Source organism: Chiloscyllium plagiosum, chromosome 18, assembly GCF_004010195.1.
Source record: "Chiloscyllium plagiosum isolate BGI_BamShark_2017 chromosome 18, ASM401019v2, whole genome shotgun sequence".
Classification (NCBI taxonomy): Eukaryota; Metazoa; Chordata; class Chondrichthyes; order Orectolobiformes; family Hemiscylliidae; genus Chiloscyllium; species Chiloscyllium plagiosum.
Window position 1 is genome coordinate 16,802,018 of NC_057727.1, and position 27,641 is coordinate 16,829,658.

The 27,641-nt window shown below is 41.0% G+C and overlaps 2 protein-coding genes across 9 annotated transcripts in view; one reads left to right on the forward strand and one right to left on the reverse strand.

Moving 5' to 3' along the window:
• The window catches only part of ccdc51 (coiled-coil domain containing 51), an 86,632-nt gene that overhangs the window by 17,187 nt on the left and 41,804 nt on the right, over nt 1–27,641 (reverse strand). For 2 of the 5 annotated variants that reach the window (XM_043707796.1, XM_043707795.1), the window contains exons 1-4: nt 9,779–10,413; nt 8,061–8,403; nt 6,035–6,199; nt 3,604–3,973 (exon numbers count right to left, since the gene is read on the reverse strand). In XM_043707796.1, the coding sequence (XP_043563731.1) occupies nt 3,604–3,973; nt 6,035–6,199; nt 8,061–8,351 (826 nt within the window). In that variant the 5' untranslated portion in view covers nt 8,352–8,403; nt 9,779–10,413. The other 3 variants (XM_043707794.1, XM_043707792.1, XM_043707793.1) reach the window with 3 other exon arrangements.
• brpf1 (bromodomain and PHD finger containing, 1) overlaps nt 10,758–27,641 on the forward strand; it is a 54,133-nt gene continuing 37,249 nt past the window's right edge. Inside the window, exons 1-5 of one of the 4 annotated variants that reach the window (XM_043707788.1) lie at nt 10,758–11,156; nt 15,735–15,774; nt 16,368–17,915; nt 25,595–25,751; nt 26,481–26,612. In XM_043707788.1, coding sequence (XP_043563723.1) covers nt 15,767–15,774; nt 16,368–17,915; nt 25,595–25,751; nt 26,481–26,612 — 1,845 coding nt within the window. In that variant the 5' untranslated portion in view covers nt 10,758–11,156; nt 15,735–15,766. Of the gene's footprint in view, nt 11,157–14,265; nt 14,362–15,734; nt 15,775–16,367; nt 17,916–25,594; nt 25,752–26,480; nt 26,613–27,641 lie in introns of those variants that run through there. The other 3 variants (XM_043707787.1, XM_043707789.1, XM_043707790.1) reach the window with 3 other exon arrangements.

A 27,641-nucleotide genomic window follows, 5' to 3' on the forward strand; every position in this document is an offset into this window, starting at 1 on the left:
AAACTTTCTGGACACTTCCCGTCACCACTGACAAGATCTGACTGTGGACACAAAGGTCAGCCAGGTGTTTTTCATAGAATAAGAATTCCCTAATTGGGGCCGTTAATCTGGTCCAGTCAGGGAGTCCTGGCTGACAGATACAAAACAGGAGAGTCCGAGAGCTGGAAAGGGCATAGAGGCAGGCTGCCTTAGAGTGACGGAAGGTGGGAGGGACGAGGGCTTGCTGGGTCTGTATTGTATGCACTTTTGTATGTAACAGTATTGTCTAATGTACAAACGTCATTGTCACTGTCTTGTCATATGTGGAACTGGGATTTGAGGTTTGTCCTCATCTCTCTGCAAAATGGTTGAACGGTAGGATTTGGGGCCTACCTTTGCTGCTCCTCTCCCTTTTAAAATTGCTGTCTCTTGTGTACAGCTGTAAATGTTAACTGTTTTTTGTAAACTGTTTTGTAATTTGTTTAATATTACAAAACAGGAGAGTCCGAGAGCTGGAAGGGGCATAGAAGCGTGCTGCCTTAGAGTGGCCAGAAGGTGGAAGGGACGGAGGCTTGCTGGGTCTGTATTGTAAGCACTTTTTTTTATGTAATTGGATTGTCTTTTTATGTACAAATGTCATTGTTGTTGTCTTGTAATGTTTCAAACTGGGATTTGAGGTTTGTCCTCATTTCCCTGTAAACTGGTTGAACGGTAGGGTTTGAGGGCCTGACTTTGCTGCTCCTTTCCCTTGTAAAATTACTGTTTCTTTGTATACAGCTGTTAACGTTAACTGTTTTTTGTAAACTGCTTTGTAATTGTTTAATAAAAGAAATAAAAGAAAAAAAAATAAACAGGAGAGTCCGAGAGCCAGAAGGGGCATAGAGGTGGGCTGCCTTAGAGTGGCCGGAAGGTGGGAGGGACGGGTGCACTTTTTAAAAATGTAATTGGACTGGCTTGTATATATTTGTTATTGTTTTGTGGTGACTGATAGTGGGATTTGAAGTTTGTCATCAATTCCTGAAAACTGGTTGAACGATAGGGTTTGGGACCTGGTGTAGCTGCCCCTCTCCCTTGTAAATTGCTGTTTTTCTGTAAACAGCTGTTAATTGTTTATTAAACAATGCACAGTTTACAAAAGTAAAAAAGAATGTAACTACGGAAAAAAAACCAGGAGTGTCAGGGGTTTGCTCACTTCAGGAGCCAGCCCTGAGCTAGTTGGGTCAGTGTCATATACTAGGCATAATTGGTGAATATGAAAATGATCTAATGCTATTTAGTACAATGGGGCTAGTGTCAAATTAATCATTCTAGGTTGAAGAGAAATGAGACAACTACTAAACAAATTGTGTTGGCAATTTGCTTGGTGACCAGATTCTAGTCTTCGTAGAGTTAATTCAAAGGCCTTTTCTGCTGGACTCCTCGCTATATATTAGGAATATAGAGAACTGCATGGACAGGGAGCACTGGTGCTGAATGCTGAAATCATATGTCAATCATAACACAAGGACACAATGAACGTCACTGAAAACAGTTTTCAAAAACTTTACTGGAGGCAGAAATTGTGACAAATTGCCTGACTTCTTTCTAGAATCATTTTAAAGAAAAAATTATAACTTTTCATTTGGATAATTGCAAAGCTTTGATTTTTAAACTCTAATTGGGTAGGAAGGTTTATCTCTTCTGTGAAGCAAAAGAAGTCTTCATGTATCGTGTATTTTGAAATAAAATGTTCCTTTACATTAAAAGAATCTCTTGATCTAAACATCTCTTATCCATATAGACAAATGCTCCATGGTCTCAAGAAATCAAGATATACAGGAATTCCTGCTCCTATTTCATCTATCCTTATTTTTCATCCATTTGGAAGTGGGTGTAATGCATAAAAACCAATGCCTTTTTAAAATTCTCAACTTCCAAGCAAATTACCAACAGTTTTTTTTAGTAGTTGTCTTATTTTTCTTCAACCTAGAATGATTGACACTTGCTGGAAATGTGTTGCTGGAAAAGCGCAGCAGGTCAGACAGCATCCAGGGAACAGGAGAATCGACGTTTCGGGCATAAGCCCTTCTTCAGGAATGGGCTGATTGACACTTGCCCCATTGTACTAAATAGCATTAGATCACATTGACATTGTTTTCTGTGCCAGACATTTTAGAAAAGCTGAAGTGAATCTCCCAGAGAGCAGAGAAATCTGATTTGAGATTTCTACTGTGGTGATCCTGGAGTTTAAACAATGGTTTGGAATTGGACTAATGGATTCGAGGAGTTCTCATCACTTATATAATAATAATTTGAATTGGCAAGAAGAATGTAGACTGTGGTCGTCAAAGGGCTTACATGATTATACTATCTTAGAAAATTAAAATCTTTGAGTTGACTCTACAATTGCGAAACTCTATTATACAGCTATAGTTAAGACTGCTTTCAATTTTGGAAGCCTTGCCCAGTGCAGCTATCTTCAGGAAACTTACTGCTTAAGAGTACAGATATTGGTAAAGTGGACAAGAAAGGTTTTAAAGAGTTGATCTACTTTGATGAAATCTGAAAGAGTTTTGCTAAAAGATGTCATGAATAATGAGAATTACCTATTGTCTTGGTAGGTCTGCTGGACGCCTTCAAAGAGACTATAATTCCTCAGATGCAGATCAAAGTGACTCCTGAACTTAAATGCGCCATTCTCCTGCTGAACATATAACAAAAGCTGATGTATGGGCGAGGATATGTTTTCAATAGATTCACTGACTGATTATTCGAATATCCCTGCAATTGTTTTAATACATTTTAAATTAAATATAGATTTGTGACTTTGTCTATTATTTACTATGCAATTTATTTTAACAAGAACAATGCACCCAAAATGCATTTCCCTATGGAATTTTCCAAATGGGAATTAAAAGTGAAAATAAAGTGAATCCTTAGGTTTGAAGCTTCTTATTCCAGAGTTCAGTTGGTTAGCAATATTGAATGATCTGCATAATAACAGTGACTCATTTCTAAAGCAATCTATTGGCAAAATGTCCAAAGGGTGTGAGAGGCTATTTAAACACCGGTTCTTTCTCTCAAAGATAAAAAAGAACAAGGTCAAGATAATACTGCTCACAAAATTTAAAAAAAAAACTTCAATTGCCAAAACTAATTGTCCCAATTACTGGAAAATAATATCCACTTTTCTCAAAACAGCACAAAGCCTACGTGCAACATTCACGCACTGCAGTGTCTTTCAATTCCCTTTGAAAAGCACATATAACACTGGCAGGGTGAGGGCGAACGCAGCATATGTCAGTACAGTGTTATACACAGAATTTGCTCGGATATATGATTCTAGCCTTTTCTCAGTCTCTGCTAAGCCATCAATCATATTCTCTGTAGCAAGAATCTGCCAATCCTGTGTCAATCCTGAAGAAACAGTCTGTGAAGCCTTAGCCTGTGTGACAGATTTTACTGTCTTAATGTCAGATGCCATCTTTCCAAGTGCCTGTTCTACCCCAGTTAATTTCAATTCTAGTCCTTCTAATGCTACACTGGTCTGTTTTGAGGAGCTTGCGTGTTTCTTCAAAGCATCCATGACATGATCTGGTTTCAGACCAGATTCTGCTTTTTTCAGTTTAGTGGTGGCCTCCTTACCTGCTTGCTGAAATGCACTTTCATCATGTACTAGCTCCTTCAGACTTGTTACAAGTGTACTGAGTTCTTGGCTTTGAGTTTGGTGTACGGAGGCTTGCTCTTTAAGAGCTTCTTGCAAGTTAATTGGCCCTTTCTGTGCCTCAAGAAGTAATCCTTTCAGCTCCTGTAAGCGAACTCTGTTGATGTAGGTTGATCCCAGAACCCCAATCATTGCACCCAACACAGACCCAATCACAGACCAGTTTTTTGTTCTCTCTGCTCTAGTCCGCTCTTTCTCATGGCTTTCTCGCACTGCTGCAGAAAAGTGAGCGAATGTTTCACGCTCCAGCTCCTCTGCATTTTCATGAGCTATTCGGTGTCGTCGCTCTTCCTGATCAGAAAAAGAAAATTACAAGGAGGCTTAATTTTACACTTTCCATTTAAGAAATTAGGACAGGTAACATTACGTGAGGGGACAAGTAATGCGGCTAAAACAAAGTTGGGCTCAGATTATTCAGACCAGATTACACAGCTCCCACAATTATCCGAATATCAGTTATCCAAATATCGGATTATCTGAAGGAGATCTCAAGGTCCTGATAGAAACATTACATGAATGAGCTGTTTCAACGGTGATTGTGTCTTTTGTTTACACTGATTAAAAACGATCTCTGCTGAGAACAGTCCTGGACATCGATGGGAACCCAGGCACCGTCACCAAATGACAGATGTCCCGCCCTCTCTCCGTCTCCCTACACCATCCCTGGAGTTCTACATAGGGGTGTACGCTAAACCCCCTTTCCCCAGGTATTCTCTCTAACATTGCCCTGTTAGAGGTGGAACTTGTCAAAAAGTTGCAATTAAAAGGTTGTGTGTGTGGGGCTGTCTGTGTAAGTATGTGTGCTATTTGGAGACTTAGCCCAGAAAGGTAGCAGCAGTCTTACTGTTGGTGTCCAGTCCGGCTCCCCTGGAGGGGGAGGTGCAGTAGTGTGCTGCAGTCTCCAGAACAGGGAGCAGATTTAACAGAAAACTCCTGAGCCCCAGAGGAAAGGCATTGAATCGATTAACCGAATATTCAATTATCCGAACGAAATAGTACCCACCCACCTCGTTCGAATAATCAAGGTTCACCTGTATTCAGAATTCTAATCATATTATTACTGTCATAGACCATTGATGGCAGGGTCCTTGTGCAAAGTGGTAATTACCCTATCTTTGAGCCAGGAGGCCCATGTTCAAGTCAACTTCCTCCAGATGTGTGTCATAACATCTCTAACATTTGATTAGAAAATATCTAGGGCTCTTGTGGCTGCAGTGGTAGTGTCCCTATATCTGAGTCAGGAAGTTCAGGTATACATCCCAATTGCTCCAGGGATGTGCAATAGCAACTCTTAGCAAACGGATTTAAAAAAAAACCTAGAATGTTTGCAGCCCAGAAAGGTACCATCTGGCCCACTGCTTCTGTGCCGTCCAAGAAATGAATTGTTCAGCCTAATCCCACTTTCTAACCTTGGATTCATAAACCTGTAGGATTCATCAGACCCCAATCGCCCTCTCGGCAAAAAAGCTTTTTCTCGTCACCTCTCTAACTTTTCATCCACTCACTCTAAATCCATATCCCATAGTCACTGAGCACTCTGAAAAGGAAACAAGTTCTTCCCATCCACTCTATTCAGGTGCTTCACAATGTTGTACGTCCCAACCAAACCATGCCTCAACCTCTTCTGTTGCAAAAAGACAATAACAGTCTATCCAAGTTTCCCTCATTGTTGCAATTTTCCAGTTCTAGCAACCTCTTCGTAAATATCCTCTATATTCGCTCAGGCAATTGCATTCCATCTGTACTGATGTAACAGGAACTACATGGTGAAAGCAGCAGTTGTACACAAAGACTAAAAAGTGGGATTAGGCTGCACAGTTACATTTCTTGGCTGGCACAGATGCAATGGGTCAAATGGTCTTTCTGGTACTCACTTTGTGGTCTAACTGATGATTTATACAGGTGCAGCAAAAGAAACCTCTCTGCTCTGATAAAATCAATAAGATGGTTAATAAGGGCCTTCTTAGGCCTTCTGAAACCACTGTATCAACTTCTGTCATTTTTAAAGAACGACATTCTCTCCAAGATGTGGTGTAAAATTCCAAGCAGTGGAATGTGGTGAAACGGTTGAAACCTCTCTGCTCTGATAAAATCAATAAGATGGTTAATAAGGGCCTTCTTAGGCCTTCTGAAACCACTGTATCAACTTCTGTCACTTTCAAAGAACAACATTCTCTCCAAGATCCTTAACTTTCTCTATACTTCTCACTGTCATCCCATTATTTGTTTCATTAAAAAAAAAACACAGGTCAAATGCTTTATACTATTTTAATTTACAAACAGCCCGAATCTTAGCAGGAACACAATGAAAAAAAAATCGAGAAGTAAAATGAAAAAAAAACATTTCCTCACCTGTAGCAGCTTATGCTCCTGTGTGGCCAGTTCTAGATAGCGATTGTCCTCTCGTGAGACTCTGTCTAATCTGTCTCGAACTTCCTTCAGTTTCGACTGCTGATTTTCAAGGGTTTCCCGACTCTGTCGAACAACACCTCGAGCCACCATGAAAGCTTTCTCTGCCTGACAGAAGTAGCACACCCAGTCAATCAAAACAAGTTTAGTATAGTGAGCCTTTTTACACTGGAACTCTAGTTTACTTTGGACAGTTCCAATGTCTTGTAGTGACTAAAAATGTTATTCAGATTTAATAGTGCTGGAAGAAGGTAGCATTTACATGCCATTTTTAATGCAACAAAAGTTCTCACAGGAGTATTAACAAACGAAATTTGACACTGAGTCACAGGTGGCCAAAAGTTTTTTCAAAGATGATAGAGATACTATTTATTAATGATGATTTGATGTAACACTTGCTTTCAGTGGTTTGACATCAAGCCACAATCAAAACATCTTCCTGGTTTATATAACCGAATCCCATTTTTATCTGCTAACACACCACAATCTTTGTATTTCAATTCCAATGAAGGTTTATTCCTGAAGCGTTAACTTTGTTGTTAATTTCCAGATGCTTTCTGACCTGCTGACTGTGTCCACTGCTTTCAGTTGCAAATTCAAATTTCCAGCATATGAAACATGTATATATAAACATACAATAAAATTCCACCTTGTAAGCTCTTTACAGTCATCTGATATCTGCAGGCATACATATTACAACAGGGGTCATTCCATTCTTTTTATAGGGAAATCAAGAGACACAGGACAAGTATGGAAATGTGGATGTGAGGAATGTCAAATCAGTAATGATCGTATTGAATAGAGCAGCAGGCTTGACATGCTGAATGGCCGACTCTTGTTCCTCTTTCTTATGGTCTTGTGCTGCATGATGCACAGGACCCCTAACTTTCTTTTTTAAACTCCTTTGGTAAATGGCGTTAAGACCACTTGGTGCGCCGTCAGTAAAGTCAGCACAGACCAGGAATAAAACTTGGTCATTGGACCCAAAACAATAACTCTGATTTCTTTCCACCGATGCTGCCTGACCTGCTGAGATTTTCCAGCAATTTCTGTTTTTATTTCAGATTTCTAGCATCTGTAGTTCTTGTGGATTTTTGAGAATCTTTCTGCTATTCAAATCCTTAACTGTACTGGCCAGCAGTCTACAATGGGCCCAGGGTAATACTTTAGGTCCCTGGATTTAATCCTATCATGGCAGTCTGAATTCCGTTAATAGATCCGTTGGTGGGCGGCACGGTGGCACAGTGGTTAGCACTGCTGCCTCACAGCGCCTGAGACCCGGGTTCATTTCCCGCCTCAGGCGACTGACTGTGTGGAGTTTGCACGTTCTCCCCGTGTCTGCGTGGGTTTCCTCCGGGTGCTCCGGTTTCCTCCCACAGTCCAAAGATGTGCAGGTCAGGTGAATTGGCCATGCTAAATTGCCTTTAGTGTTAGGTAAGGGGTAAATGTAGGGGTATGGGTGGGTTGCGCTTCGGCGGGTCGGTGTGGACTTGTTGGGCCGAAGGGCCTGTTTCCACACTGTAATGTAATGTAATGTAATGTAATGTGCAATATAAAGCTAGTCTGAGTGCTGGTGAACATGTCAACTATCATCAATTGTCATAAAACTCATCACTAATTGTCTTTTAACGAAAGAAACTTCCTGTCCCCACCTGGTCTGTCCTACATGTTACTCTAGGTCTGTGGTTAACTCCTAACTGCCCTCTGAAATGGCCAGGCAAGTATCTCAGTTCAGTGATAATTAGGGATAGGCAACAAATTCAGTCTTGACTGTGACGCCTACATTCCACGAAAGAGTAAAAATGTTAAAAATTAAATTAAAATTTAAAATACTTTCGCTTTCTCTCCTTGCCAGTGAGAACAGGTTTAACTTTTTTAGGTATTCTTCACAATCCAATGGTTTGATGCTATCTGGACCACAGGTTACATATCAGCATATAAATAGCAAATGAAAGCAGCAGCATAATACCTCAGTGACTTTGAACTGTGCCTCTTGCACCTCTTTCAGTCCAACAAACTCCTCATATTTCTCCCACATGGAATTGGTTGTGATTCGAATATGCTCTACAGCCTTTTTGCTTAAATCTTTGCTCAGTTCCACCCACTTCAGCTGCGTAGCACTGGTGGTTTCATATGGAGTCTTGGAGATGGGTTTTTGGGTGGGCTGTGAGCAGTAAACTCGCACTCGAAGATTGTTGCTTCTTGCAACATGGTAGCAAGATACACGGGAACACATCACACTGAGCAGGTGCCTCTTCATCTCGGAGTTCACTTCAAAGGGATGTTATTCAGCCAGGTCTACAAACAACAATCTGTGAATACAGAGACAAACATGACTTACAGACCTCATTCAGCAATGTGAATACTAGCCAGCATTTAGATCGAATTTAGATAAAATGGCAAGTTGCTTCACAGAAGCAATATCAAATAAAACGTGATATCAAGCCACATAATGAGATATTAGGGTGGGGCCTTTGGTCAAGGGGTAAGCAAAAAAGGTTAGAAAAAGTGAGGCAGAGGTTTTAGGGAAGGCATTCCAATGTGTAGGCAGCTAAAGAGTGTCAATGTTAGTGTGATTAAAATTAGGAATGGTCAAGAAGCCAGATAATTTGGAAGAGTGCAGATATCAGAGGCCAGTAAAGTTAAAGAAAATCACAAAGGGAGGGGAGAACATGAGCATTTTAAAAATTGAAGTGTTAGTTGGGAGTCAATATAAGTCAACAAGTATAGAGGTGATTGATAAATAGATATGGTGAGAGTCAGTTCTGCTCCCTGTGTTCTTTAGATGACTTCTCGTATAAGGAGGGTAGAATGTGGAAGGGCAGCCAGGAGAATATACTGAAACAGTCAAGTCTACAAAGGGGTGAATGAGATGATTTCAATAGAGCAATAGTGAAAGAGATTGAAATCGTAAATCATAGTAATTTTGCAAGTAGATGGTTAACATTCATCTTTGGGTGAAACAAGGTCACAAACAACCCTTTGCTGTTTGGTAATGAAAAGCAGCTCTCCCAATTACTCTCTATTCCACATATACCAATTCATCCATTCAAGGTTAAAAATCATACAACACCAAGTTATAGTCGAACAGGTTTATTTGGAAGCACTAGCTTTTGGAGCGCGGTATAAGATTGTAAGACTCTGTGTTTTGTGATCTTATACTCCACAACCACCTGATGAAGGAGCAGCACTCTGAAAGCTTGTGCTTCCAAATAAACCTGTTGGGATTATAACTTGGCGTTGTGCGATTTTTAACTTTGTAGACACCAGTCCGACACTGGCATCTCCAAATCATGACTACTGTCGTCCATTCAAGGCATCATCTAAAGAATGTAATTGAGTTGTTCTAGAAGTATGAACAATGTAAATCTTCCACTTGTTTGTTTCAAAACATCTCATTCACTTCAAGTTACTATAAAAGTAAAAGGAATAATTTGCTTTCAAATCTCACCAACATTCATTGACAGTTATGATTTAAGTCCTGTTCTATCATTGTATTGTTAATGGTTCCACTATCTTGGCCATGGGAAATGCAGGGTGGTGGGTCTGGGTGAGATACTGTTCAGAGGGTCAGTGTGGATTCGATGGACCGAATGGCTTGCTTCGACACCCTAAGGATTCTATGAGACAGTGCAACATAGCTGTTCCACACAATGAGACGACCAGTCACTTTCTACAGCTTCATACCTTTGCTTCATCAAACTCACACAACCCGCTCCGCGACAGAAGTCACCGGCCTTTGGGGTTGGGAGTAATTCACCTCGCGCTCCTCCGTGCGACAAGGCTGGCTCCTTTTTAAATATATATATATATTTAAAGATCGCTCTCGGTGTGAGCGGCAATTGCAGCAGATTCCTAGACCCAGGTTGGAGTTTTTGTGCCGACTGCCGCATTCCTGCTGAGAGCCTCTGTCTCCCTCACCTCCCCCCTCTCCCAGCTCTGACCTTTCACCCCAGCTCCGACCTTTCACTCCCAGCTCCGACCTTTCACCCTCACTGCGATCACGGCGCCTCCGCTGAAAGGAACCGGTTTCCCTGGAAACCGCAGCCATTCCCTCCCTCCCTCGCTGCCGCCCGCCTTGACAACGGTCGTTTGCTACTCCCTCCCCACCCAGCACCCCCGCGATGCCGGGTTCCGCCCAGCGACATTGCAGCGAGCTGAAACCATTACATTTGAACTAATTTACGAGAGCCCCTCCCCGCCTCCCTCACCAACCGCAAACGCATCCACTCAGTTTACCATCCGCGTCAACCGATTCGTCTAAGTCATGCCGGCAACTGACATCTCATATAGAAAGAAACCCGGCAGTCTCCCCTTCTGTTTAGAATATATTATTCGTACTTTTATTTCCAGTTATTGCCATTGCCACTGAGTGTCCATTTCGGAATTAATTCTTTCGAAAGTGCGGTTGATAAACCAGTCACTGCATTTGCTGCCCGGATTGTCACTCCCCATCACTCCCAGCAGATTCGCTTCTTTCATTCATTCTGATAATTCAGGCAGCTGGAAAACAGAGTTGCTTGTGAGCGCTCAGAATGAATGGACCAGGGCAAATCATCGCAATGCATATATTTCTAGTCAGATTTTCCTCTTTGCGCCTTGCGTGTTTTATCCCAGGAAATTAATGTGGTGTGGATTGTGTTGAATGTGCTGTATACTGAATGCAGAGTCAGTTGTTGGTGGAGGAGGCGCCTTTGTTCCATCTTGTGAGTGGAACCCTGGGTTAACATTCAAACTGAGGGGGAAAGAGCCATTTGGTAACAGAGAGAGGGTAGGAGAGGCTGGAGCAGGTCTGGACTCTGTGTCTGTGTGAGTTTGGCTCTGTGTTCAGTCTCCTCCTGAACCCTGGCTTCCTCTGTGTGTGAGTGGGGGTGGGGATGCCCATGGGAGAGATGCTGTTGTTATGGAGCCCACAGCCTGGTTCCTTTACTGACTGACTGGTGGTGATGGGCCTGCTCTGGAACAGCACACTGCAAATCCCCATCATCTAATCACACACACCATCACCTCTCTACACTGACATCACCACAGGAGCACAACAGAAATGATCCATCCTCTTAACTTGGTAATATACTTAAATATGTATGTTTTTCAGTTGCTCTATTCTTAAATGCTTAACCAGTCCAACTCCCGCTCCTCAGTTATAAATATTTGTTGTACAATATGCTGATAGATGGAAGGAAACTCAAATAACAACTTTAATTTTGATACATTTTGTCATTTATTTGCAGAGCTGATGTTTTGTTGAGGCTGCCAAAAGGATCCAAGTGTCACTATGGCTGATGTGGTTTTTCAGCAAACAGTTGCGGAAAATTGAAAATTTAGTTCACAATTATTGTGCATGTATGCTGATTTGGCAGGCCAATGCTGCTATTACCATTGAGCTGGTTATGCTTATGTTTGTTATGCTAAGAGCTATCTCCCTGATATGTCATTGTTGGAGTTAAAAGTTACCTTGCAGTTTTGTGAATATATGATGAATGAAACAGATAGAATTGGAGTCAGATGCTTGTTTCGTCATTTGGTTGCAGTTAAATTTGTTCTTTGTTGTGTATGAAGGATGGTATTTAAAGCACCATTGCAAATGTGGTCAATGTCTTGCTTGCAGCATGATGTATGAAGTTACACTTTTGCTAATGTGTTCTGTGTGTGGAGTATTTTTTTCTTTATTCATACATGGAATGTTGGCATTGCTGGCAAATCCAGCATTTGTTGCCATCCTTAATTATCATTGAATAGAGTAGCTAGCAAGGCATTTCAGAGAGCATTAAGGGTCATCACATTGCTATTGATCTGGACTCACATATAGGCCAACCAGGTTAGGATGGCAGGTTTTTCTTCACGAAAGAAAGTTAGTGAATTAAATGGATTTTTGCAACAATCAATGACAGTTTTATATTCCAAATTCAAATTCTACCAGCTGCTGTAGTGAGATATGTCCCCAGAGCATTAGACTAGATTAGCCTAGTTCACAGACTTTATCACTACACTGCCATCATCCCATTGGTGCAAGCATTGGATTTGAAATATTTCAGACAGATTATTATGTTGTTTATCTGACAATTACTGCTGTGCACACAACACTGAACTTGAAAATGTTTGTGGTATTGCACAATTTTATAAGCATTGCCCATGGATGTTTGTTTTATGCAGACAACGTTGGATCTGGCATCCCTGGGTCAACATAATGCTGTGCACAGACGATGTGCCTATGCGAATCACTTCACTTTGAATGTGGTTGATTATCACTTGGAGTTGCATCTGTCATTGCTAAAGAAAGGTTGTAGCTTTTACAATTCCACTTTGCTCCATGAACATTCAGTTTTCAAGCCTTTTATTGATTACTGGCTGATCTTCCATGGTATTGCTCTAGATTGGCTTATTGAATGACTGGGGCTGTTTGTACTGTTCAGCTATCAAGTCAGCCTGCCTCAGACCACTGCTAATGTGCTTTGCATCAAGAAGTTATTTCTGTTAGTAATTTCTTTGGCTTTTTTGGAACTAAACTGAAATGGAAGTGTTTAACTTTCTGATAGCTTCTGCCCTGAGGTAAAAGCCAGAAGACAAGTAGGAAACGCTTGGATTGATTATGTTCTGGTGTTTCAGGGTATTCAATTCTGATATGTTTTGTGCAAAGTAAGATCTAATGAAAAATATAACATTGAGTTTATGCACTCCCAGATGTAGTTCTAGTATTTAAAAACATTTATTGCTGAATGTTCTACATGCCCCTTTCTTTGTTTGCAAAGCAAGTGGTTTAACTGCTTGTTCTGCAGCCAGTACCAGTGGCTGTGTCATTGAAACCATCAGGGTTGCAAACGCAGTCCTGGCTGGCATGGTGTATTTAACTAACACATTTAACCTATGCTATGAAATAGAGAAAGTCTTACTTTTATGTCAGATCACTTGTTATGTCTTTTTATGAATATACGATTAGCTTGTTCCAAAACCTGTTCAAGTGCTGTCCTGACCAACCTCCCACTTGGGACCCCTGTAAACTTGAGCTTATCTGCAGGTGAGCTGCTCACTTCCTAACTCAACAGGTGCTATCACTCACCGGTTCATTGACCTACGTGGGCTCCTAGCAATCACCAGTTTTTAAAACTCTAATCCTTGTTTTCCAATCTCTCTATGGTCTGTCTCCTAACCATCTTTGTCAACCACTTCAGCACAACAATCCTTTGATATCTCTGTACTTCCCCCAGTCCAGCCTTTGGACAGCCCCTATTAATACACTCTACCTTTGGCAGCCGTGCCACTGCCTGGGCCTGAAGTTCTGAAATTCCCTATCTAAACCCCTGGAGTAATTTCTGCTTCTTTCAGATGCTCCTTAAAACCTATGTGACCAAGATTTTTCACTTGACTTTATATTGCTTTATGTGGCTTCATGGCAAATTTTATTCGATAATGCTCCTGCAAAGAACTGAGAGATGTCTATTGTTTTTGCTGTGGCAGGGTTAAGTATCCATAATGTCATTCCATGAATAATTATTTGAAACAGCAACAGATTTAGTCTTCAAACTCTCAGAATTTTGACTGTATGAAAGGAGACAAACTCACTTTTCTTTTAGATTAGATTCCCTACAATATAGAAGCAGGCCCTTCGGCCCAACAAGTCCACACCGACCCTTCAAAGAGTAACCCACCCTGACCCATTCCTCTACTCTATATTTACCCCTGACTAATGCACCTAACACTATGGGCAATTCACCTGGCCTGCGCATCTTTGGATAGTGGGAGGAAACCGGAGCACCAAGAGGAAACCCACACAGACACGGGAAGAAGGTGCAAACTCCACACAGAGAGTTGTCTGAGGCAGGAATCGAACCCGGGTCCTTGGCACTGTGAGGCAGCAGTGCTAACCACTGAGCCACCGTACCGCCCACTTGACCAATAACATTTGCAAAATACTTAAACATGTGGCAATTCTTATGTGGCAAGTTGTCAATAACTAGTTCAGGAAGCTCTAAGTTGAGCCCATGTATTTTTCTACAAGGAAGTCAAATTGTGGAATGGACAAAATTGTGCACCAGTTGTGTGCATATCCTAATTGTAAACATGAGTTATCTGTTAGATTGTAGGAGCAGTTTGCACCTCATGCTCAGATGTTAGAAGGAAGGAGCTGGGTTCACAAAGGAAGGAATAAATATAGTTCATAAAATTTAAGTTAAAAGTTAAAGATAAAAATGCCGAAGCATTTCCCTGGATTTGTCAGTGTTTGAAATTGTGCTATGTTAAGGATCCTTGCAAATTACCATTCTGTTTTTCTGGTAAGTGATGAGTTTGAACTCTCTTTGGGGATTTATATATTCAGTGACCATGAATACTTTCGTTTCATGGCAGCAATGTTGAAATCAGAAAAGTCCGCAGCGAGTTCTCAAGTTCTGCAAGCAGGATCAATAAACAGGAGTGCAAGACAAATGTGGGATACTGACATGGATTTGATGCTGTGTGTGGGATAACTTAAATTGTCCAATTAGTGCACCTTCCTGGTTTTGTTCCCATTCTGATATCTTGTTATAGAGTAATAGAATTGTACGGCTTTGAAACAGATCCTTCGGTCCAACCAGTCCATGCTAACCCTAATCCTAAACTCATTTTATCCCACCTGTGCTAGACCCACATTCTTCCAAACATTTCATGTATTTATCTAAATGTCTTTTAAACGTTGTAACTGTGCCCGCATCCACCACTTCCTCTAGAAGTTCATTCCACACGTGAACTACTCTCTGTGTAAAAAAAAAAATGGTCCTCATGTCTTTTTAAAATCTTTCTCCTGTCCTCTTAAAAATATGCTCACTAGTCTTGAAATCCCCCACCCTAGAGAAAAGATACCTGTCATTTACCTTATCTATACTCGTCATGATTTTATAAACCTTCATACAGACACCTCTCAACCTCCTAAGCTCTGGTGATAAAAGTTCCAGCCTATCTGGCCTTTATTTATAAGTCAAGCCCTCAATTCCCAGCAACATCCTGATAAATCTCTTCTGAACCCTCTCCACTTTAATAATCTCCTACCTATAACTGGGAAACCACAACCAGACACAGTACTCCAGAAGAAGCCTCACCAATGTCCTGTACAACCTCAATATAATGCTCCAACTCCTATACACAGAGGCCTGAGCAATGAAGGCAAGTGTGCTAAACACCTTCTTTACCACTCTGTCTACCTGTGACGCAAATCGTTTTTTGACTTTTTCGTGTTTTTCCTGTACGATTCAAGCATAGTAACATTTAATGTGCTGAATGAAACTCCACACAGTCAGGTGCAATAGTCGACAAGTATACCATCTAAAATGAAACATATTTATTACAACTTAAGTACACGCTACTGTGATTCAAAACTGATAGTAGATTCGGTCATTTAGGCACCGCAATAGCATTAATGTCATAACAAACTGAATGCTCTCTAGCTCAGTTTAGCACAACACTGAAAAAAACATGAGCTAGTTCAAACACAGCAGTGTGTTGCTACCAGGTGACATTGCTCAGTCTGACTAAACTTTTCACCCAATGTCTTTGCACCACACTGTGCTGAGTGAATCCTGCCCATTCAAGGCACCGTGATGTATTTGACTTGTTAAGTAAGATCATGAATAATGAATGGTCTGTGACAATTTTCCATCTGTTTTTATTACAGTTGCTACTGTGCTCTCTGTTGAGTAAATTACAATGGTTAGGTAAGCCTTGTCACATACTGGAAATAGATTAAATTGGTTAAATATCTCAAGTGCAATACTTTTGTTTTATTTGGTTATACCCACTCAGCATGGTCAATGAGCAACTACATATCTCATCACCACATCTGGTTTTGACACGTTTTGTGATTCCAACATCTGGCTGAAGCAGAGCAGTGCTTTGTTTCATGACCTGTCAACTTGCCATTAAACTGACCTGACTTGTGAAGAACATGTACAGCTGACGCTCGACTTGTTCTCCTAACCTGTCACCCTGTAATCATGCAAATTATCCTTGGTAGTAATCTTCCTAACTCAAAAAACATTTAGATCAGTAGATTAGATCAAGTCCCAAATACTTCAGTTTCAGGGATATAATATTAACAACCAAGCACAGCTTGTAAAGAAATGTCAGAGAATTCCAGAAAGGTTACCATCTTATGGATTTTTATTTCCTGCTGGAGTCTATTCCCCAGTGGCACAACTCCATATCTTGAACTCTGTAATTCAGATGATGTTAACAGATTGTATCTAATGAGGCTGTCCTGTTGATATGTAGTATGTAACACTGATTCAATTTTTGTTTCTGTTTTCAGGAATAGCAGGATGGGTCTGGACTTTGATGTGAAAACATTTTGTCACAACCTGCGTGCAACCAAGCCTCCTTATGAGTGCCCGGTGGAGAGCTGTCGGAAAATCTACAAAAGTTACAGTGGCATTGAGTACCACTTGTACCACTATGACCATGACAACCCCGCTCAGCAAACCCCAGTGCGGAAGCCTAAGAAGAAGGGGCGTAACTCGCGGACGGGCACACAGCAGTCTCCGAACCCGTCGGAGATCTCCCAGTCACCGACCCGGGAGATGCTGACATATGCTCAGGCGCAGCGCTTGGTCGAGGTGGACATTGAAGGACGGCTGCACAGGATTAGCATTTTTGATAATCTGGAGGTGCTGTCAGAGGATGACACGACAGCAGAGGATATTGTTGAGTGCAACAGCAACAAGGAAAATGCAGAGACTCCGACGGCAACCCCGAAAGCCAACAAGCACAAAAACAAGGATAAGCGCAAGGACTCCAGCCATAACACCAGTGCTTCTGCTACCAAACTGCCTGAAGTGATCTATCGTGAAATTGACCACAGTGCGTCAGATGCTCCTCCCCGCCCATTGTCGTATTACCGTTACATTGAAAAGTCTGTAGAGGAATTGGATGAGGAGGTTGAATACGACATGGATGAGGAGGACTATGTTTGGCTGGACATCATGAATGAGAAAAGGAAAAACGAAGGAGTGAACTTTATTCCACAGGAGGTGTTTGAGTACCTCATGGATCGGCTGGAGAAAGAATCCTACTTTGAAAGCCACAACAAAGGAGACCCAAATACATTGATCGATGAGGATGCTGTCTGTTGTATCTGTAATGATGGCGAGTGCCAAAATAGCAATGTGATTCTTTTCTGTGATATGTGTAATTTAGCTGTACACCAGGAGTGCTATGGAGTCCCCTATATCCCTGAGGGCCAGTGGCTCTGTCGTAGGTGTCTGCAGTCTCCTTCACGGGCAGTAGATTGTGCATTATGTCCCAACAAGGGTGGTGCATTTAAACAGACAGATGATGGGCGATGGGCACATGTAGTCTGTGCCCTGTGGATCCCAGAAGTCTGCTTTGCAAACACTGTTTTCCTAGAACCGATTGACAGTATTGAGCACATCCCACCAGCGCGTTGGAAGTTGACTTGTTATATCTGTAAGCAACGAGGGTCGGGGGCATGTATCCAGTGCCACAAAGCCAACTGTTACACAGCATTTCATGTGACCTGTGCACAGCAAGCGGGACTGTACATGAAGATGGAGCCTGTGCGGGAAACTGGTGCGAACGGCACCTCATTCAGTGTACGCAAAACGGCGTACTGTGACATTCACACACCACCAGGGTCAGTACGAAAGCCTCCTGCTCTTTCCCATAGTGAAGGCGAGGAGGAGGAGGACGATGAAGGAGAGGACGGGAAGGGGCCCAGTTCAGAGAAAGTGAAAAAGGCCAAAGCCAAGTCGAGGCTAAAAATGAAGAAAGCACGGAAGATCTTAGCAGAAAAACGGGCTGCAGCGCCTGTAGTTTCAGTACCTTGTATTCCACCTCATAGGTAAGTGTGTTTCAGAGTGTGCACTTTGTAATGGATACTTGTTAGTCTGTGAATTGGATCTGAGCTGTTATAGGTAGTTGTCAGCTATGACTAAATAATACAAAGCTGTCTCAGTAGGTATTAGACTTCAAGGGGTTAACTTGTTATGCTAATCAGGGAGGGATGGTTTGAAAATGCATACCAAAGTCCCCATGAGTGAGGGCAGTGTGTGATCTTTCTCATGACATGTACATTTTATTTAACATCCTTGGACATTTGCTGAACTAACAGTTGTTAATGATGTCTGTTTTTAATATAACAGTATTTTTACGTGAATTGAAACAGATAGTCGTATTGGAGGAGAGAGTTAATATTTGGAGTAAGTACTGGACAGCACACGTTCCAATGTGTATTACAAGAGATTTTAGCTGTGGATGGAATAGGCTAATGTCAGACAGTGACTGCATTGGGAGAAGAGCCTGTCAGGAGTTACTAAATCTGACAGTGTGAAGGAGATGAATAAGTGCACACCAGTTGGAATAAATTTATCCCAAGAGACATGGGATTGATGATGGTATCTATGTTGGCATTAATTTACTTCCTCACTCCGGCTCGATAACTCTGAGCTAAATTTGACACAAAATATCAGCAGCAGCAGCAGACAGGATACTACTGACAGTTTTCCAAATTCAAATTGCAAGTCATCAATTTAGTGTTTTTAAGAATGCATTTTAAAAAAAACTGTTGCTGTCTGTTAGCTGTTACTACATCTAGGTATATAGTTGGCAGTGCAAAACAGTTACCCTTAAGGCTATGTTTATACCTTTGCGAGTAGCCATTACAGAGTACTGGGGAGCAATTTTTAATAGCATGTTAACCTCATAATTATAACTAAACTTACCCACTGGCCCTGAAAAGCTAACTATATATTTGTGCAATGTTATATTTCTGTCTAAAGCTAAATAAATTTTGCATATTTCAAAAAAGACTTAAAAGAAACTCCTTTTTTGCATATTTGCATGGACTAAGATGGAATCTAAAACAATCATAATTGTGTAGAACTCCATTGAAAATTTGAATTAAAAGTGAGGCGATTCACCACACCATAACCAGCCTCCCCTCTAGCCAAGCTGTTTCAGTACAGTTACAGCACTGTTATCAACCTAACAATATGGAAAATTGTGCAGCTACATCCTATACACAAAAACCAAGATAAATTCAACCTGGTCAGTTACCACCGTAAGAGTCTAATGTCAGTTATCAGCAAGGTAAACCAAAGGGTCGTCAATTGTGCTATCAAGCAACACTTTCAAAGAAATGTAACGGTGTAACAATTGAGCAAAGGTAACTACAAAGAGATGAGGGAGGATCTGGCTAGAGTTGATTGGAAGGGGAGCCCAGGTCCTAAGATGGTGGAGCAGCAATAGCAGGAGTTTCTGAGGATAATTCAGGAGGCACAACAGAAATTCATCCCAAGGAAGAGGAAATATACTAATGGGAGATTGAGACAACTGTGACTGACACAATGTGTTAGGAACAGCATAAAACCAAAAGAACAAACATATAATTGGCAATGATTTGTGGGAATCCAGAGGAATCGGAAGTCTTTAAAAGCTAGCAGAGGACAAGTTAAAAAAATACTAAGGGTGGAGAGATAAAAAATGAGGTTAAGCCAGCAAGTAATATAAAAAAAATTGCAAGAGCTTTTTTCAGATATGCGAAAGGAAAGAGACCAGAAACCGGACTGCTGGAAACTAAGGTTGCAGAAGTCGTAATGGGGAACTAAGAAATGGCAGAGGAACTGATTAGGTACTTTGCATCAGTTTTTGCATTGGAAAAAGCTGTAGAATAGAAGCAGAAATTCAAGAGGGTTAGGGAGTGAGGTGGCCATCACTAAGGAGAAAGTGCTCAGGAAGCTGAAAGGCCTAATGGTACATAAATCTCCTGGACCGAATGGATTACGCCACACCGTTCTGGAGGAGATAGCTGAGGAGATCATGGATGCATTGGTAGTGATTTTTCAGCATCACTGGTCAGGGAGCATCCCAGAGAACTGGAAAATGGCTAATGTAACACCTGTGGTTAAGAAGGGAGAGAGGCAGGAGAAAGGAACATACAGGTCAGGTAGCCTGACCTTGGTTGTTAGTAAGATTTTAGAGTCCATTATTAAGGATGAGGTTGTGGACTGAAGTGCATGGTAAAATAGGGCTGAGTCAACCCGGCTTTATCAAGGGGAGGTCATGGCTGATAAATCTGTTGGAGTTCTTTTGAAGAGGTAACAAGCAAATTAGACAGAGGAGAGCCATGGATGTGATATATTTGGATTTCCAAAAGGCCTTTGACAAGGTCCTGCACAGGAGGCTGCTAAATAAGATAAGAGCCCATGTTGTTAGGGACAAGGCAGTAGCGTGGATAGAGGATTGGCTGACTGGCAGAAGCAGAGAATGGGAAGCTAGGGTGGGAAGCCAGTGACCAATGGAGTCCTATGGGAGTCAGTGTTGGGACCACAAGTATTCACATTATACGTTAATGACCTGGACGAAGGAACTAAGAGCATTGTTATGAAGTTTGCAGATGACATCAATATAGGTGGAGGGACAGATAGTCTTGAGGAGACAGGGAGGCTGCAGAAGGAATTGAACAAACTAGGAGAGTGGGCAAAGAAGAGAGTATCTCGTCATCATCCCATGGCATTCAGTGGTATCACCATTGCTGAATCTCCCAAGATCTGTGGGATTACCATTGATCAAAGACTGAAGACCGACAGCAGTCATACAAATACACTCTACAAAAGCAAGACAGAGGCTAGGAATTCTGTGGTAAGTAATTCACCTGTCTGCCCAGAGTCTGTCCACCATCTATAAAGTGCAGGTCAGGAGGGGGATGGAGTTGCCTGGAAGGGTGCTGTTCCAATGACACTCAAGAAGCTTGACACTATACAGGATAAAACAGCCTGCTATATTGGCAACTCATCCAGCACCTTCACTATTCACTCCCCTCACCTCAGATGCATAGTGGCAGTCAGGTGTACTGTTTACAAGATAACTGCAAAATTCATCAAGGCTCCTCCAACAGCACTATCCAAACACATGACTTCTCCCACCTAGAAGAACAAGGGCAACAGATGCATGGGAAAACCAGCTGCAAGTTGCTCTCCAGGTCACACTGCATCCTGACAGAATCATAACACTATTCCTTCAACATTGCTGATTCAAAATCTTGGAGCTCTGTTCTGAGTAGTACTGTGGATGTGCCTACACCCTAAGGAGTGCAATGCTTCAGGAAGGCAGCTGACCACTGCATTCTCAAGCGCAATTGTGGATGGGCAATAAATGCTGGCTTAGACCATGTCGCACATATGAACAAATAAAAAAGGAATTACCTTGTTGCTATCTGAGAAGATTTCAATAGTTAACCTGTTTATTGATGTCCATTTGACTTGGCAGCAGAGTTAAATTGCGATCAGGAGACAAGAAAACATTGCCATAAGGATTGCTAGATCTTTGAGGGCTGCTTTCTTTGAGGTCAATGCTTTTATTTTAACTGCAAAACTTTTTGGCTGAATGAAACTTAGGATTGTGATATTTAAACACTTGAAAGTCCTGGGTGACTTTCATCTTCACGGAAATTGAGATAATCAGTTTGGCGGAGGAAGACATGAGGAAGAATTCAGAGTATATTTGGGACAGTTTCTAGAACAATATGTTGAATGAAGTCATCTGGTGCTGTGTAATGAGGCAGATTTAAGAAATGCTGTTGAAATGAAAGTTCCCCTTGGAAACAGTGACCATAAAGTGGTAGAACTTGGTATTCAGTTTGGGATGTGCAGGCGAGGTGGATTAGCCATGGGTAATACAGGGTTACAGCGATAGGGTAGAGGGGTGGGTCTGGGTAGGATGCTGTTTTGGAGCGCAGTGTGGATTCAATGAGCCAGATGGCTTCTTTCCTCACTGTAGGGATTCTATGAGAAAGGCACGTGTCCTGAATGTCTTAACTACCTTATTAAACTGCCCTGCCACTTTCAGAGATTAATGGACATGCACCCTGAGATTCCTCTGTTCCTCTGAGCTTCCTAATATCTTACTGTTCATTGAGTAGTCTCTTCCAAACTGTATCACCACACTTAGCAGGGTTAAATCCCATCTGACCAATTCTTTATATCCTCCTGTAACTGAAGACCTCCTTCCCCACTTTTAACCATCTGGCTAATCTGTGTGTCATCTACAAACATACTTCTTATTCCAACCACGTAGGCATATTCTCATCTCTATCATTTATGTACATCACAAGCAATAAGGGACCCCGCACTGACCCCTATATTATGCCACTGGATACCAGCCTCCAGTCACACAAGTAGCTTTCCACCATCACCCTCTGTCTCCTGCCACTGCACCAATTTTGGATAATAATGGCAGAGGATTTGAATAAGTACTCTGCAGGAGTTTTCACATAGAAACCAAGAATAGCACTTCAAAATTACTAAACAATCAAGGCACCTTTGCTGATGTTTTCTTTGCAGATTGAAGGAATTAAAATCTGTATTGCAGGGTGTATTTTCTTGTCTTCCAAAACAGACAGAAGGGAGACAAAGAGAGCTAAGCCTTGGTGAAAGGCTCATTGCTGTCAATACTTCGTCATTTTTCATCACATTAAGTGCTCTGTTCTCACCTGAAGGAAGACCACACCCATTTCAGTTACTTGTCAGTGCAAAGCTGCATGTTGCTATATTATAACGTGTAACTTCATAATATTTCCCTGACTAAGGGATTCCCATCTTCTGTATCCTTTCGGATTAATGTAATTGAATTAATTTGTAAAATTGCCCTCTTTAATGTATTATATTTTCCCAATAGGATAAGTGGGGTGAAAGCTATGGAACCATTTAGGAGGTAGTTAGACACTGATCAGAGATGTAGGTTTTCTGTGGAGAGTTGGAATACGAGATGGACTAACTTGTCCATCTTTTTGGTTTGTCGTCTTTTTTTCTGTCCGTCTACCTCACTATAATAAGGACACCTAGAGGATTCACAATTTTAAGTTGCTTTGCTTATGTATCTATCTCACCAATTAAAAATAATGCACTGCCATAATTGCCTGTTTTTCATTATGACTGTAGCAGTATTGAATACAGTGATGGATATAATGAAGCGATATGTATTTGTGAGAAATTATTTCTTGTCTGTTAGCAATGCATGCTGTAGTAACTTGTATGCTTCTACAGTGAAATTGATAGGATTTAAATTGATTTCTAAAAGAGCATTGTAGTTGTAGGTTTGTGCTGGTGAGGGTCAGTTAGTGATTAAATGCTGTGCAAACAAGACCTTTTTTTGGCAATAGTGTAAGAGTATGATTGACGTAGAGGAGGAAGAGATAGTATAGAACACTCATTATAGAGGACTGGATTATGATAATGATTGAATCAAATAAATGCATCTGCAGAAGTTAATGTCGCCGGGCACTTATTCTCACAGTCCAGTTCCCTACAATGACTGTGCAACTTTGTCATTTCCTTTAGTACAGTCATACTCTTACACTGGCTTGTCAAATATCAAAAAAAAAAGTGAGCTAGGCAAGACAGAATTCAACTGCAAGTAACTGCAATAAATTTAGCCTATAGTTACATTGATCATTAATGTGCGTATATTATATTATGTTAATAACCTTATTCTAGCTTCAGCAAGAACAGGAAAACAATTCAACGGAAATGTGAAATGAACAGGGGTGTTCAAACCCTGTGGTTTAAGGTTTAGCCCATGACTGCCCATGCTTAGGTTGGTGATAGCTGAATAGAGCAGACTGCCTGCCTTTGTGGCTTGTGTCATGATTAATATTGCGGATGTGGTTGATGGAAATTCAAAAAAGGGTTAAAATTAAAACCCAGTACAAGGGGAGACAATGAAGCTCACTGTGAAAATGACAGTTGTGCAAACTTCAAAATACAGATGGATGTTGTACGCACTGTTCAGCAGCGCGGCAGGGCAGTAGCACCAACTATCTTTCACTAACCATTCTTTGTTCTCTGTATGAATGTTCAAATCATTGGGAGGGTTAAAAAAAGCAAAACCTGTGGTTTGCTTGTGCCGTTGTGCTTGAAAGGACTTGTGGAAGTGTAGCTAATTTTCTTGTTTTTATTACAAATGCACTTTGGGAAAAGCCTGGTGTAGATGCGTTGGTTAATTTTAATATGTGTAATATTTACTGTACATACCCATACATGTCCTTGGAATGTGAACTATAATGGCAAGGATGCATTTTATTGCCCACCTATCATTGCCTTGAAATTACTGATGGGGCCTTCTCTTTGAATTGTGCTGTCCTTGGATTGATAGTGGCGCCATAATGGTGTCCCATAGAAGCGGCTGACCAACTGCCTAGTACAAGGTTGAGAGTGTGTTGGGAGTGGCATGTTTTTTGGCCAATATTCGAGTGAAATGTTTGATCAAAGAAAGAGCCAGTGAAGGAAAATAAGAGCAAAATCGACAACTTGTGAAAAGTTTCGTCTGCTTTGAATGTGAACTAGAATATAGCCCAGCTCTAGCATACTGATTATAGCGACAATTCTCAAAATTTAACCATCACTTCGAGTATTCCAGAGAACAAAGGCGTAGCAATAAATGCTGAATTTCTTAAGTAGATGTTTAGAATTTTATGGAACAGCAGATTTCACATGGTATGCGTTTTTGTCCTTTTCTTTGTTCAGTGTTAACACTAGCATCTGTAGTAAGGAATCCTCCCCCTTCCTCCCCAATTCCATTACTTTCAAGCAGCTTGCTTTGAAAGTATGTTTCTAGAAAGATGATAATATTATCTAAAATTTAGGATCTTAATAGGAGACACAATCGCTGTGAAATACTACGAGTTATAATGCATATCTCTTGTTAAGCTGAATGTTATATCAAGCCTTTTAAAACACAGAATCATAAAGCATAGAAGGAGGTGATTTGAATCTGTTGTGTTTGTGTTGTTCCTTGAATGCATTATCTTATTGACTTTTTTGTTTTTCAAATATCTGTAGAACAGCTTGGACAGCAGCTCTCCTAAATGTTATATTCTTTCCCTGTTACTCTGTGTTACACCACTCAGTGCATAATGAATCATTGATCAGCTGAAGTGTCAGGCGACCTCAGTGTTGGGAAGCTACCCCATGGAGCTTTGAATTGGTGTTAGAGTATCAGGAATATGATTCACATCCTCTCCCATTGGAAGTGCCTAGCTCTGCCACCTCTCTTCATCCTCCAGAAATTTAGTGGCGGAGAGAAGCAGTTATCTATTGTGAAGAAAAGAAGAGGATTGGAAGAATGGTTCCTGATCTGTAGCAGGCAAAGCAGGCTCACCAATACTGGTAACCCAAGTCACAGTATGAGCTGGAGTATAATAGAGGGGAGGGTTGAGAGAACTTTATTTGGAGGACCTTTTTCTTATGTCTTTATTGTGACAGACTCTCGATCTCAGTGAGGGTATGTCCTCTGTGCTTACTGTGAATAGTTCAACAGCAATGCACAACCTAATGTCTTCAAATAATATGGAGAAATCAGAGCTAATTATTCTGGTCTTTTCACTGACTACTCACTGATATTGTATCGTATCTGTAACGTCATCTGTTTATGCTGATGAAGCTTTTATGTTCCATTCTCAGTATGCATTAATTACTATCATTTTAAATAGAAATAAACATGTTATATCCTATTATTTATTTTTAGGTTAAGTAAGATTACGGGTCGACTATCTATTCAGCGGAAGAGCCAATTTATGCAGCGACTTCACAGTTATTGGACGTTAAAGCGACAGTCAAGAAATGGTGTCCCACTCCTTCGGCGGCTGCAGTCCCACTTGCAGTCTCAGCGAAATGCAGAGCAGGTACACTTGCCGTTATGTGGTTTGACCAGGTAACAGACTTAATCTGTAATGATAGCTAGAGCTACCAGTTAGAAAATAACATGACAAATGATTTGAAACATCAACATGTTTTCTTGCACTCATTACTGTTGCAGTGATTAGGGGCAAGCAGGAAGTAGAAAAAAGCTCATTCGTTGGCCCTTGTTCACCTATTGTTTAGATTCTATTCAGAACAAACGCTAAACTAATTTTTATTCCCTCTCTGCCCTGATGCAAAGTTAGTATTCTTTCAGCAAGAAATAGCAAAGTTTAATTTTTCTTCTCATAGCTAAAATACAATTGAACCAGGTTGCCAAACTTTGTGTTCCTTTATGTCATAGAATCAGAGAGTCTCTACTGTGTGGAAACATGCCCTTCGGCCCAACAAGTTCATACCAACTCTCCAAAGAGTAACCCATCCAGACCCATTCCCCAACCCTATTACTCCATATTTACCCTTGACTAATGTGCCTAACCTACACATCCCTGAACACTATGGGCAATTTAGCTTGGCCAATTCACCTTACCTGCATATCTTTGAACTGTGGGAGGAAACCAGAGCACCCAGAGGAAACCCACACAGACAATGGGAGAATGTGCAAACTCCACACAGTCAGTCGCCCGAGACTGGAATCGAATCTGGGTCCCTGGGCGCTGTGAGGCAGTGAGGAAATGTGGAAGTGTTTAATACTGTTTTCTTTTTAACTTCAGAGAGAGTCAGAGGAGAAAAATTGTGCGTTGAAAGAACAGCTGAAATCTTGGCAGCGACTGCGACATGACTTGGAAAGAGCACGGCTGCTAGTGGAACTAATCCGTAAACGAGAAAAGTTAAAGCGAGAGGAGGTTAGGCAGCTCTTTAATTTAAATAACTGTGTGGTCTGTTGTAATGCTAAGTTTTTGTATGTATGGATTCATTTTAACTTTTAAGTTTTGTTATGTGTCTATAGTTTGAAAAACCAGTTTCAAGGTAAACAAAATACTTAACACAAATGACTGAGGTTGCTTTGTGACCAAATAGAGGTCTTTACATTTATCAAAGGGTTTGATAAGGCAGATACTGAGAATATTGTTTCCACTTGTGATAAATACCTCCTGGAGGGATCATAGGTCTAAGGTAGTCACCAGTACATTCATCAGAGAATTCAGAAGAAATCTGTTTACCCAGAGTTCTGAGAATTGTTAACTTCCTATCGCAAGTAGTTGAGACATATAGCTTGGATACCTGAAGGAAATTAGGTAAGCACATGAGTGAGAAAAGAATAGAGGTTATACTGATTGACTTAGACAACTTAGATGTTTGTGCTGCAGACTCCAAGTAATTCTGTCAGAATAATTGGCTCAATTGTGGGGAATCCCTCTTTAAATATAGCGAATATCACTTCATTAATTATTACTGTTAATATACTCTAGCCATATCTCATTAATAACATCAGTTCATCTGTTAAATGGAAATGAGGTGAGCCAATAGATGAAGTGTCTTTGGGAAAACACTTGATGTGACTGCGGAAATGGATGATGAACAATCCAGAGTGAGGATAATTAATGGGGAAAATGGGGTCAGGACAATCTGGTTCAGTAATTGGAATCAAAAATTGGCAGGCAAAACGATAGCTAAACAATGGGTTGCCTTTAAAGAAGAAATCACTCCAGCACAGTCATCACATGTTGCTTCGAAAAGGAAAGGTAGGGCAAACAAATCCAGAGTTGCCTCGATAACAAATGAGAGAGAAATTACGATGAAGAAAACATGCGCATGTGACTGATGTCTGATAGAGAATGCAATTTAGAACCTGCTGAATCCAAAAGGTTCGTAGAGTGGTAGTAAAAAAAAAAAGACAAATGAGGAAAACAAAAGGAGCATGAAAAGAGACT